This window comes from Cyrtonyx montezumae, unplaced genomic scaffold (assembly GCF_038088225.1).
Source record: "Cyrtonyx montezumae isolate F1298 unplaced genomic scaffold, pur_monq_1.0 scaffold_3, whole genome shotgun sequence".
In the NCBI taxonomy this organism is placed as follows: domain Eukaryota; kingdom Metazoa; phylum Chordata; class Aves; order Galliformes; family Odontophoridae; genus Cyrtonyx; species Cyrtonyx montezumae.
In genome coordinates this window covers 138,737,607-138,750,236 of record NW_027072034.1, presented here as the reverse complement: position 1 = coordinate 138,750,236, position 12,630 = coordinate 138,737,607, and the positions used below count along the sequence as shown (strand labels likewise).

At 41.6% G+C, this 12,630-nt stretch overlaps 1 protein-coding gene across 1 annotated transcript in view; it reads right to left on the bottom strand.

Annotated features, from left to right (window-relative positions):
* The window catches only part of KCND2 (potassium voltage-gated channel subfamily D member 2), a 264,436-nt gene extending 257,757 nt beyond the window's left edge, over positions 1 to 6,679 (bottom strand). The window contains exon 1 of the mRNA XM_065743510.1: positions 5,565 to 6,679. Coding sequence (XP_065599582.1) covers positions 5,565 to 6,679 — 1,115 coding nt within the window. The remainder of the gene's footprint in view (positions 1 to 5,564) is intronic.
* Between the last annotated feature and the right edge of the window lie 5,951 nt (positions 6,680 to 12,630).

Sequence of the window (12,630 nt, the reverse complement as noted above, 5' to 3'; positions counted from 1 at the left end):
TACTGTGTCAGCTTCCAGTTCACTTATTTATTTATTTATGCACAGTAGAACTATTTCTAATACTGCATTCATACATGTATATGGCTTTTATATGGCAATTTTTTCTACAGGAACACAATTATGTGAGTCAAGTACAGATTGCCATCACTCAGTTTGAACTTCTTGGGTTTGATTACTTAAGGCTTTTACTAAAATCACAATATTCAATGAGGATTAGGTGAATGATACCTCACAATTTATAGGTCAGGCACTAGTCATAACTACTCTCTGAGTCAATTTCTGGTGTCCTAAATCAGTGTATTTCTTTGCTACATCCTGGTCTCCACAGAATTCGTTTTTGTCTCATAATAACTGCAAGGAAAGAAAATTCTATGTTTCCTCCAGAGGACAAACTAAATTAGATTCTGTGCAGAAACATCTTTTCATTAAGTATTAACTTCATGCTTTTATAAATGAAGCACAGAAGTTCATGATAAAGAGAAATAGGTGAAGTAAACTAACTGGTGTTCCTCTAAGAGATCTACAGTATAATTCTTTTTTTAACAGGAAAGCCGATCCATAGTGCAGCTCAACAAGAAAATAATGACCCAGGTTCTCCGTGAATTCAGCAACAGCCAAATACAGTTTGAGCCATCTTCTGATTAAAGAACAAACAATTTTTTCCATTGCCATCAAAATGACCCTTCCTTTTTTGTATTTCTGTCTGGAGCCATTTCTGAATATCTAGTAATATGCTTGAAGATGATTACACTACACTTTGTCCTTCCTCTATTCTATAGTATTCTAATGATTCAGGCAATTTCTGTGCTGTGAACAGAAAACAGATTGAGATGGTGAACACATTTGTAAAATCCAACTTCACTAGGTTGCATGCAAGAATATAAAATATAAAAATGTTATTCAATGAGGATTCAAAATATGAAACACACACACAAAAAGAATGACCCAATATGTAATAGCTACAAAAATAATATCCTATCTTTGCTAATCTTTACCTTTGCAATATTTTTCATGAGAGGACTTCTAAACTCTTAATGAAATTGGTCACAAAATAAGGATTTCTAATGTTGTGCCCTCTTCTTAGATTTTATTTAGCTCATATATTTCTTAATATGAGTTCTGTGCTTTCAAACCAGTGCACAGAGACCATTGGAAACTAAAGGCACTTGCAGAAAAGGAAATCCAGATAATGTGTGTGCCCTTTGGGAAAAAAAGAGTTGCTGTGGAAATTCTATGATTCTCATAAGGTAAAAAATCTATCAAACAAAGGTCAGCAAAAAAAATCCTCTTATGAGGAAAGTACAGGTTAAATGAATGACAATTATGATGAATGGTAGATTCGATCTAAGCGTGTAGGATGAATGAGGACTCTGGAACAAAGAGGTAGAATCAAACAAAACAGAAGAGTCTTAACATAAATGTTAAAGTTGTGTGAAACAAGGGAAGAAATAAGCCAAGCCAGCTGGCAAATTCTGAAGCAGGAAGACTACGGAAACTGATAGTTTGAAAGAATTGAAAGAAAACTAATAGATGGAATATATTCTAGGGATGTGGTAAGAATGGAAAAGGAGTGACAACAAGAGAATGGAACTTTCAGGAAAACAAAATCCATCATCCTATTACCCTGCTCACTATTTGAAGCCTTCTATTGTCACATTCAGTCACCTGATTATAAAGTATTCGGTACAAGTACTTTGATATATCTTAGATGGGATCTCTCATACGTTATGGGCTATATTAACAAATAATGAAAATGAATGGGTGCATTATTGTTTCTGGAAGACATACCTCTAGTTTATATAATGAAGGCAAATAAATGAATAGTCTTGTGTTTAAGCCTCTCTTAATAAAATATTATGCTCAACCACAAATGTATTATATGACCTGACAAAGCTACTTGATGTAAATTCTATAAATATAAAAGTTTAATATAGCAGTGAGATTGCTTTGGAGCTAGTTGCAAAAGAGCACCGTGTTCCCTATTTAAAGTATAATATCTTTATAAAGTATTAAAATACACCACAGCTCTGTCTGATTTGGGAATAAACATCACCCGGACAACATCTAAACCTTAACAGCTATTCTATTCCTTCGTTGGCTAATGGCAGGCAGAAGGAAAGTTATTAGATCATCATGTTATGAAGTGACAGCAGAAAGTGACATAACTGTGTCACTATGGGTATAGATGTTCACAAGTCCCCATGTAAGTCTGTCAGTCCCAGTTCTATAAATCTAAGCTGTTTTTTTCCTCTGCCATGTTTTACATTACACTGTTTCTTGACCTTTTTGGCCTTAAATTCTGATTTCACTGTTATCTCAAACTTCCATAAAACTGTTCTGTAATGTCTTTCAATTTTATTATCTTGTCCCACTTCTGTATTTAACATTGAAATAATTAATACTGATAAAATACTAAACTGAAATTTGAAATCAGTTCAGTTTGTAGAAGAGTGCCTATTACCCTAAAGCAATCTATCTTTTCTTTACTTCCTTCCCCTTTTCTTTCTCTCTTCCTTCCTTTCTAACTTCTCTTTATTACTTCTTTTGTTCTCTACCCCTTCTATCTCCTCATCGTTTACCTTTCATTTCTACTTTCTCTTCTCCTTTATCTCTTTTTTTTTTTATCATTTCCCCCCTCCCTCAACTTTCTCTAAAACTCTCTTTTTCTCTCTTCCTTTTCTCTTGCCTTATTTTTCTTTCTTTCATGTAACAACTCTATGTGCAACTATGTACTACTTGAGTGGAACAGTCAAGAACAGTTAATAGCTGAGACGTCCTTGGAGGTTAAAATGTAGTGATATTTGAAGTCACTGGCACTCTGCAGAGAAAAATGTAATCTCTTTCTTTTAAAAGATACTTTAATTACTCAGCAGAACTGAGGAATATAGCTCTGCTTCCATGATAATAACTCCCCAAACTGCAAAGGTCACTTACTCGATACCCTTGCTATATGGCAAAACCTAAGAATGACACCAAGACTCAAAAACTCTACTTCATGTAAGTATTCATATCTATTTTTGTAGTATTTCATAACAACTGTTGTGTATTATTGTCATTATAAAAAATAGAGACTTCAGCTTGCTTTGTTCCTAAAAGAAAAAAAAAGTTTGTATAGAGCCCATTTATATGGCTCTTATTCAGCTAAAACTAAAAATAAAAATGAAAGGGAGTTCTATACTAGTAAGTGGATGAGAGGACCTTGCACAGAAACAAAGGTAGCAGTACTAATTACAATCAGCTTTCACTGACCCTTACTGCTTTTCCTTGTAATTTCCTTCTTATTGTGTAATTATTACATCAACTCAAAAGATTTCAAAGCTTTTATAATATTAATGCTATTTAAAATATTAATATGCATTTAACATTTAAACATAATCTTTATATGGTTATCATGGTATTATTAAAAGAGCATCATCTAGCTAATGCACTGATTAATGATTTCCCAGATATTTGTGACATCTGTCATACCTGAGCTTCTGAGGGTGGAACCTTGGATCTCTGTGCAACCTGCTCAGAACTTTCTCTATGAAAACTACCGGCAAAAATGAGTCAAGCATGTGTGTATTCTTTTTAACCCTTTTAATTCCCATCAAAATGTAAACTTTGTGTGGCTGAATGCCTGAAAACAGGTTCTTAGATTTTATTCGAAGAGTTTTTAGCAACAAACAAATCTCATCAGTAGAAGTATAGCATCTCAAAACCTAGAGGTTTCCATTATTTCATGAAAGAAACAAAGAAATTGTATCAATATGTAATAAATATCATACACATGTAAGAATCAGTTATGAACTGGTCATACTACTTAGGACAAAATTCTGTTCAGTACCACGGACAAGTACAGACAAAATACAGTGTCCAAAATAGTGAGCACAACTTACTTATAAAACACATTTCATTAAAAATATATACATGTACTCATAAGCTGCTGCTTTTCTATAATAGGATTATATATCTTGAATATTGATAAATTCTCAAGACTTGCTGAAATCAACACATGTTAAAACAATGTGGCAAAAAGAATGAGCCCCAGAATGCATGGGACTTTGGAACTGGCTGGCATTTATAACTTGTTCCTTATGTTAACTTGTCCCTTCAGTTTGTCAGTAACAGAAGAAAGTAAAAACCCAAAAAAATCCAGCAACCTAAAAAGCAGTCTAAAATCCCCGAAGCTCTTGTCACTCCTTTTTAGCATAACTTGCCCTTACAAGCAGTATGAAATATTTACAACGCACTATATTTATCTTCATTTGTTATATCATGCTGAAGATAAAAGCCTAGTGTAAAAAGTGGTGGCATAACACAGTCCCTTTATCTTTTCCAATATTTTGTACGTCCATTTCCCAAGTAAATTAAATTGCACATAATAAATCAACTTTTTCATAATTGTTTAATAGTGCACTTTCATTTTGTTATATTTAAAAATTATACATATTTCATAAACCTCAACAGTCTCAACAAAATGTGGCGAAGTGTTTGATTAACTAAATGAAAGGCTTTTGCTATATGAAAGTAAAAAGTTTGACTTCTAGCAACTGTAATTATTAAGTAACTAGAAAAAAATTCTAAGGAATCAACAGTTTTCAGTTTCATAGCTATATTATACACCTTAAAATAAGCTTCTTAAATTAGTCAGCCTTCTAAATCCCTGATAGAACTACCGACAAACACATTCTACAACCCAGTACACAGAATTAGCTGCTACAATGACTCTAGTATAAGATAGAACGTTTAAAAAATAATACTACACACCACTTTTCCAGTAAACTCAACTGGGGTCTGTCTAATGCCAACAACAGCATCTTTACACTCTTAATTCTCTGCAAGAATGGAAATCATCATTGCAATTATGTTTCAAGACAGAAGTTTGAGCTGTCATATAGATGTCTCACATTTCCTCAGACCACTTTTCAGAATCCATCACAGGTCAATGTAGCCAGATTTACTTGGGACCAAGCTATAGTTACACAGAAATCAAAGGAAATCTATCCAGAGTCTTAAGTACCCACATTTGTGAAAATTAAGCTATTTATGCTTTCTTTCTTTTCATAAAAGTGAATGACTTCGTAATACCCAACTCAACACCCAACACTACATCAATGTGTGACTTCAAACAAAATGGCACATCCACATCCTTTTATGCATGATCATCTCAAAATATTGCACCTGGTTTGTCCTTATCATTACTTTAGCAACACTGTAACATGTCCTGTCAGCAAACACAATGCACTATTAAAAAGCCACTGATAACTCACAGATCTTCATAAAATGTTCACATTTCAAAACCAAAACGTTAGAGCAAATGGCAAAGACACCATACAGTTTTTCTCAAATTTTCTATAGTTTTGGGGTTTGTGTTACTTGTAACTTCAGCAAAGTTTTTTATCTCAACTCCATATGTGAAACACTTAGAAAGAAGTGCTGAACAGTATTCATGAAGTTGTGTAGCAAAAGAACCTACCCTCTCACTTTTACTATCAAATTTATTTTTTAAAATCTTGCATTTTTCCTTCTTGCCAACTCACTTGTTGGAATGTTGGCTGTAACCAAACACCAGCTGCACTTACCCCAGTGTTGTCATGGTGACAATGGTGTACCAGAAGGCTGCGGGAATGCTAGTGAACTTGCTGGCTGATGAACCCTTCTCTGCATAGTACATGACTGTGGCAAAGATGATGATGGCCATGGTGAGTGAGAAGAGGAGGAAGCCCAACTCTGAGGCGCAGCTTTTGAGGGTGTAGCCCAGGATGCGCAGCCCCTGTGAGTGGCGGGAAAACTTAAAGATCCTGAAGACACGAAAAACTCTGAGTGTCACGAAAGCCCCGCTGACATCCTCATTATCTGTCATCACCAGGCCAATGTAATATGGCATGATGGCTACCACATCGATGATGCTCATGACGCTGCGCACGAATTTGTAGCGACTCGGAGCTGCCAGCAGGCGTAGGAGATATTCAACTGTGAAGATCATGACACAAGCAGTATCCAGACAGAAGAAAGCCACGGCGTAGCGCTCTCCGCAAGGCAGCTCCTTGATGCGACCCGGGCTCACCCCGCAGGGCACAGTCTCCACCACATTGGCAATAACAGAGACAGCAATGAAGAAACCAGTGACATAGTAGAACACTAGAGCCAGTGTACTGGTGTGTGGGTTTTCAAAGGCCCGCCACATCCTCTGCCGAGCTGTCATTGAGGGCAGGGAGCTCTCAGCTGCATGATCCTGGTCAGCATCATCCTGCAGTCGCTCAGCGTTCTCACGCCGGCGATCCTTGTACTCCTCATAACAGCAGTCGCCAATGATCTCTGGGATGATGCCAAAAAAGGCCAGCTCCTCATCATAAGCAGAGATGCACTCCTGGCGGGGGTAGTGAAGCTTCCCAGTACGGTAAAAGTTGAGAATGTGTCGGAAAATGTCAGGGTCCCGATCAAAAAAGTACTGCTGCGTCTCAGGGTGGTAAAAGAAGTCCCGCTCCGAACTGCCCAGCAGAGTGTCAGGGTAGCGCTCCAAGGTGTCCAGCCACGTCTGGAACTGGATGCCACTCACATTCAGCACAATCAGAGAGTCTTGGCTTCGCTTCCTCTCCTGCCGTGGAGCAGCTGGCATGGGACCTGTGGCCACTGGCATCCATCCTATGGCTGCTGCCCTGGCAAAGGGTAACCAAGCTGCTACGCCCGCTGCCATGGTCCCAAACAGCTACTACAGCTGAGAGAGTGAATCTACAGACAGTTCTGGTCCAGCCACTAAAATACAAAAGGAAAAGAAAAATACAAATGCTCACACATTTTCAAGGCTCCAGAATTTCCAAACATTGCTGTGATTTTCAGAATTAACCGGGCTGTTTGATTCCTCTCCCCGCCCCCCTCTTTTTTTTTTCTTTGCCCCAGAATCTCCTTTCCAGGGACTGGTTAGCCAGTTAGGACAATAAATCGGGGCACTTGGAAAATCAACGAATTCATGGCAGCTACAACAGCCCTGCAGCCAGCTCCTTGGGATTACAAGGTCCACGCGATGTTCCTGGATGGAAGCTGCGGTCCACAAAGCGCTAACCCCGGGAGCCGGCTGGCAGCCCTGGCGCAGCGGTGCGGCCACCTGGAAGTAGATGTTCTCCACGCGCGATGCAGCCTGTCCCCCCGCCCCTTCCCCGCGCCGCTCCCCGCCCGCTGCCTGCGCGGGGTCGCGGCCACCGGCGGAGCCGTCGCCGGGCTGGCTGCAGCGGGGCCGCTCGCCGTGCCGGGGCGGAGGGGTTGGGCCGGGCGGACCGCCGCGGAGCAGCAGGGGACGAATCCTCTCGCTGACCTTGATCGCCGCCCCCAGGGGACTCCTCCTGACCCGGGCTCGGGGCCGGGGTAGGTGGCGGGGATGAGGGAGGAGCTCCGAGGCGGCAACATTAAACTTTAAGGCAAGTTTTTTTTTTTTTTTTTTTTTCGTATAGGAAAGGCATCAAAGGGCAGAGGGGCGCCGGGAGGGGCGAGGGAGCGCGCCCCGGGGCAAGGAGCGGTCGGGGGATTCCTCCCGGAGCGAAGCGAGGGGCAGGGCAGAAGCTGATGCAGAGCAGAGCGGCGGTGGAGAGGGCGGGGTGCTGGGGGAACCTCGGCAGCTGCCGAGCGGGCGGCGGAGGGCGAAGCCGGGGCGGGAGCGGGGCAGGGGAGCGGCGGCGCGGGGCCCCGGTGCGGCAGGTCGCGGCTCGGCGGCCGGATCGTACCCCTCGCACCCCCCCGCCTCCTTCTCCTCGTCCCTTCCCCTCGGTTCTGCTCTCGTATCCCTCCGGCCGCGCTCAGCTTGCGGCACCTACCTGAGAAAGTCTGTCGAGAGCGCTCAGTTGCATAGAGACTTTTGGAAATGCGGGCTCTGCCGCTAGATCTCCGCGCCCCGCCGGGAACGGCGGGGAAGTAGTTGCTCCTGTTAAAGCTTGATCGCATCCAAAGGGACATCGATAATAAGGCTTTCCCTTTCCCCCACCCCCACCCCCCTCCGCCGAGCGCCAAGCAACAAGTTCAAGGGGTGGGTGGGGGGAAAACCAACGTAATCGCGCCTGGCAGCTCGGCGGAGCGCGTCGTTCCCGGAGCGCGGATCCTGCGGCGCGGGGCTGCCGGCAGGCGCGGCCGCTGCCCCTGCCCCTGTTCCTGCCGCGGGGCTGCGGGTGGAAGCGGCGAGGCCCTGGCGCGGCCGAGGGGCGGAGGGGTTCCCGCAGCCACGCCGCGCTGCCGCCGCCCGCGGGCGAGGGGCGCGGGAACGGGCGGTGCCGGAGCGGGGCGCGGCGCCGGCATCGCTCCGCGGGCGGAACAAAGGGACCGGGGCGACTGCGCCGGCGGTGGGGAGAGTCCGTGTGTGCTCTGTGTCTGTGTGTGTGAGCGCGTGTCTCTGCGGAGCCGCGGGTCCGAGCCCTCCGCCGGCAGCGCCGCGCAGAGCCGCCGGAGTTGGCGGTGCTTCAGGCAGGGATCGGTGCTTCGAGGAGGGCGGCTTTAGGAGATGGCTTAGGTGAGGTATCCGGGGGATTCCCGGGCAGCGCTAGCTCCTTTCAAGGGGAGGGGAACGATTCACTGAAAGGCAGAGAGAAGGGGGGTGAAATGCCAGAGAGAGGAGTGCGGTGGTACTCATCACGAGCCGCCCCGGAGTTCTGGCTGCAATATCCAAATGGCTCTTACCCGCTTTGGGAAAGGTGAGAGCTGGGACGGGGATGGGAGCCCTTTCCTCCTCCTTTCCTTTCCGCTCCCGTGCAAAGCCGCCCCCTTTTTCCCGTCGCTAGATGGCGTGTGGATGACGGGAAGTGAGCGCCCCGGCGGGGCCGTGATGCGGGGCTGGCAGCGCCTCGGCTGCGGGCGGAACGAGCTGTGCGTGCCGCTCTCACAGCCTCGATACATAAGGGGAACTCGCCGTGATGTCTTAAATAAGATCCTGAAAACACTCAGTGTCGTCTTTAACAGAGCTCGCATCATCAAGATGGCATTCCTAGGTATTCCTCCTTAGGCTAGTTTAATAGCAGCGAATAGGGCATGCAATGGAAGCACGGAGTGCACAGGTGCCTTTATGCTTGGAGATCTTCTGGACATCCCTCCCACTCTGATAACCCGTTTAAGTCGTGTGCGAAAGAAATTTGAAAGAAAACACACAAAGAGGAGAGAAAAAAAAAAGATGTCGAGGAAACAACAACAGCAAACAAAACAAGAAGATAGATAAACTGAAGGCTGAGAGTTATCTCTTTTCAGTATTTTAATAAAATATGCTGAGCATCAATACATATTAGCTTCTTCCTGAGTTCCTGTGACAAAAGTAAATACAGACACTGCCTAATTTGACAGTAATCTGTAACAGTAAGCTGTTCCCATCAGAAATCCTGGAAAATATGGGGATAAGGGGTTTGGAAATGTTTGGATGTGACTCCTAACTTAGGAAAGCTTGTAATGGTCAATCACACTGATCAAATCACATGATATAAAATAAAGGATGCTTTCTGTAGTTTTACTGATTTTTTCTTCCTAAGTCAAATATTCAGTACATTGTATCCTATAATCTAATCTATTAGTTTGAAATTAGTCAGTCAACATCTTGGTATGGAGCCTTCAGTAATGTGAATATTCTTATTCCATGTGTATGGTTAGTGTTCTTGATTTGTTGATCCAAAAAGACAATGCTATGGCAATTAATAAAGTATAATCTATGGCCTTGTCAGCTATGCACTGAGACTTCCTTTGCTGCAAATAGTCAAAAGAGAGTTCCTTTTAAGCTGTAAATTTATTTACAGTCAATTGTTGCTCTTATTTTTAACCTTTACGTCTGTGCAGAAAAGAGTTACTGCTTTCAGCTGCTCTTTCTACGTAGTATTTACAGAATATAACTCTTCACTTGCAACAGAGGTGTTCCCCTCCCCCACCCCCGCAGAGATGAGAATGGGTTTTATTAAAGAATCACTTTTGATTCTTTTAATCTAAATGATGCTTCAGACACTTAACACATTTTATCAGGACAAATGAAAAAAAAATACAAACAATAACAAGTTCACTTAGACAAGTGAGTATCAAGTGGTGTTCTAACACTGTGTTGGTTTTAAGTCAGAGCTTTGAAACCAGTCCAAGTTGAAAGTATTTTCTGACATCACTGACTATTTGCAATACGATTACCTCACCTTAAATTTTCGTATACTGTGTGTGTGTCAGAGAAGCCTCTTGCAGAATTAGAATCATGGAAGGAGAAAACAAAGGCTGCATAACTAAGCATACTCTATTGCCTCTTTATTCAAGCAAAAAGTCCCTAAAATACTACTGAGAAGCCAAGTATTTTCTAACCAGGAAGCTCAAACTTTCATTGAGTTTCATGCTTTGAATCTGTCTGGCTGCAGTGTTCCTTTTTTTTTTTTTTTTTTTTTTTTTTTTTTTTTTTTTGCATACTACAGAGGGACCAATTTCTGGTACGTGTAGTGTACCTAAATAATCAGTTCTTCTGAGAACAAAATCCTTCCTGTGACATCACAATTAGCTTCAAGGAGACTCTGGTGTGGTGTGGCAGGGAGGATTATGACTTCAAGGAGGAATTAAGTAGCAGGGACTCAAATGAGACAAAAATCCTATTTTCAAGCAAAGAAAATAACTCTCAGTAATTGTAGAAAAAGAAGAAAATGGAACCAAAGGGAATGTAACAATGGCCTCTAATATGAGCTGCTTCTTAATTCTTTCCAAAGTCATGAAGCACAAAGAACTCTCTAAGGATTAAAGAAGATAACAGCTAGAATGCACAAGTTTATATTAACACATTTATTTTTTTTCTTTATTATTTTAGAAGCATTTTGAACATACAAAACCAAGAATTTTCTTTATAGCTGAAATCATATACATCTCCTCCACATAGTTCTCTTAGTGTCAAGCTAGTGGTCAGAGCAGTACAACTATTTAATGCCACTTTGTACATCTTAATCTTAAAGTTAGCTATACCTTTGTCTTTTTTTTCCCTCTTCCTTTTTAGTATAGAAGGTAATTTCACAATTCCTACATTCATATACTAAGATATTTGCTTTCTCAATACCAAATGCATGACATCATGCTCAGATAACTGGGTTTTCAGTATATGCTACTCTTCTCCTAGTTGGGTAAAGGTAACTTTCATATAAGAGTACATCTGCTATTTGGTTAAAAAATGCAAAGCTCTTTTTTCTTGACTTACAGAAACCAAAATTACTTACTAATCTTCAAAATAGAGATTTCTTCCAAGATCCACTCTAGTTATGATTAAAAGAAAATTCTACTGATCTGCTTTATCTCCTTCATGTATTACTGATCTGTAGATCTGAGTGCTTCTCATTCAAAAGAGGCTTGAGGTATTGTTGTTTTTTTGTTTGTTTGTTTTTTGGTCAGTTGGACATTTTTTGAATAATATAAGCAAAAAAAAAAAAAGATAATGCTTTAGTCAGACATGCAATTAATGCAAATATTTGTATATGTAGGTCACAGTTTCTACCCTTCACAGATTTGTCATGTTTTAATCTAACTGGTTTTTGTACTGTGGGTCTGACAGAATCATAGAGTCACAGAATCATAGAATATCCTGAGCTGGAAGGCACCCACAAGGATCACTAAATCCAACTCCTGGCTCCACACAACACCACTACAATTCTAACCCTATGTCTGTGAGCACTGTTAAAAGCTTCTCAAACTCTGGAAGTTAGGGGCCGTGACCCTGTGCCCACTGCCCTGAGAAGCCTGTTCCAGTTCCTGATCACTCACTGGTGAAGAACCATTTCCTGACCTCAGCTGCCCCTCCCCTGACACAGCTCCATGCCATTTCCTTGGGCCCTGATGCTGTCACAGAAAAAAAAAAATAATAATAATAAAAAGAAAGATCCCCTATTGCCCTGGAAAATATTTTTAATGCATTTATTACAGACTTAGTGGATGAAAGAAAAAAGCAGAGCTATCAGCACTGTGGTTTTCTTTTGCTTGAGGTGTGTTTAAGTCAATATTTGGAACGATCTCAAGACCTCACAAATTTCTGGAGAAACTGACCAGACCTTAAGGATTTTTCCTTTATCTGCTCTAAACAAACAAACAAAAAAAACAATTTACTATTTGTATGTGTATTTCTTGTAAACTGTACTATGGAAAAGACTTATTCAATTGAAGAATGTTCTAGACTTATCAAGCACTGGGAATTCCTCTTGAAATTAGTGAAGTGCTACCCACTAGTGACATGGTACATAAAAGCCTTTAAACATTATTTTAGATTAATATATATTTCTTATTTTAAATTCATATTTTGGCTCACATAGTGCCTTTGAATAAATACTTGTTTCATCTGTATAATGAGGCACAATTTCAACCAATTTAGCTTTGGGCACCTGTGATACCTAATTAAGTGCTTACTCACCCTAACTTCCTACATCTGACTGTAAGAAAAACTCCAGAGAGCAACCCATTCTACTTACAGTCTGAGTGTATATAGGAAGGTATCCATCGACTATAAAAGGTAGACTGGGATGACTGTGGTCCTTCACCTTAGTAACACCTGAAAATAAGGGACTTTACATTAGTATGAGATTGACAAGATGACCCCAAATCTGATGACTCAATGGAAATATGACCGTGGGCTTCAAGTGTCAAGTGAATTAATGCAGAAATCAAATTAACCACTTAAGTTCATCTCCC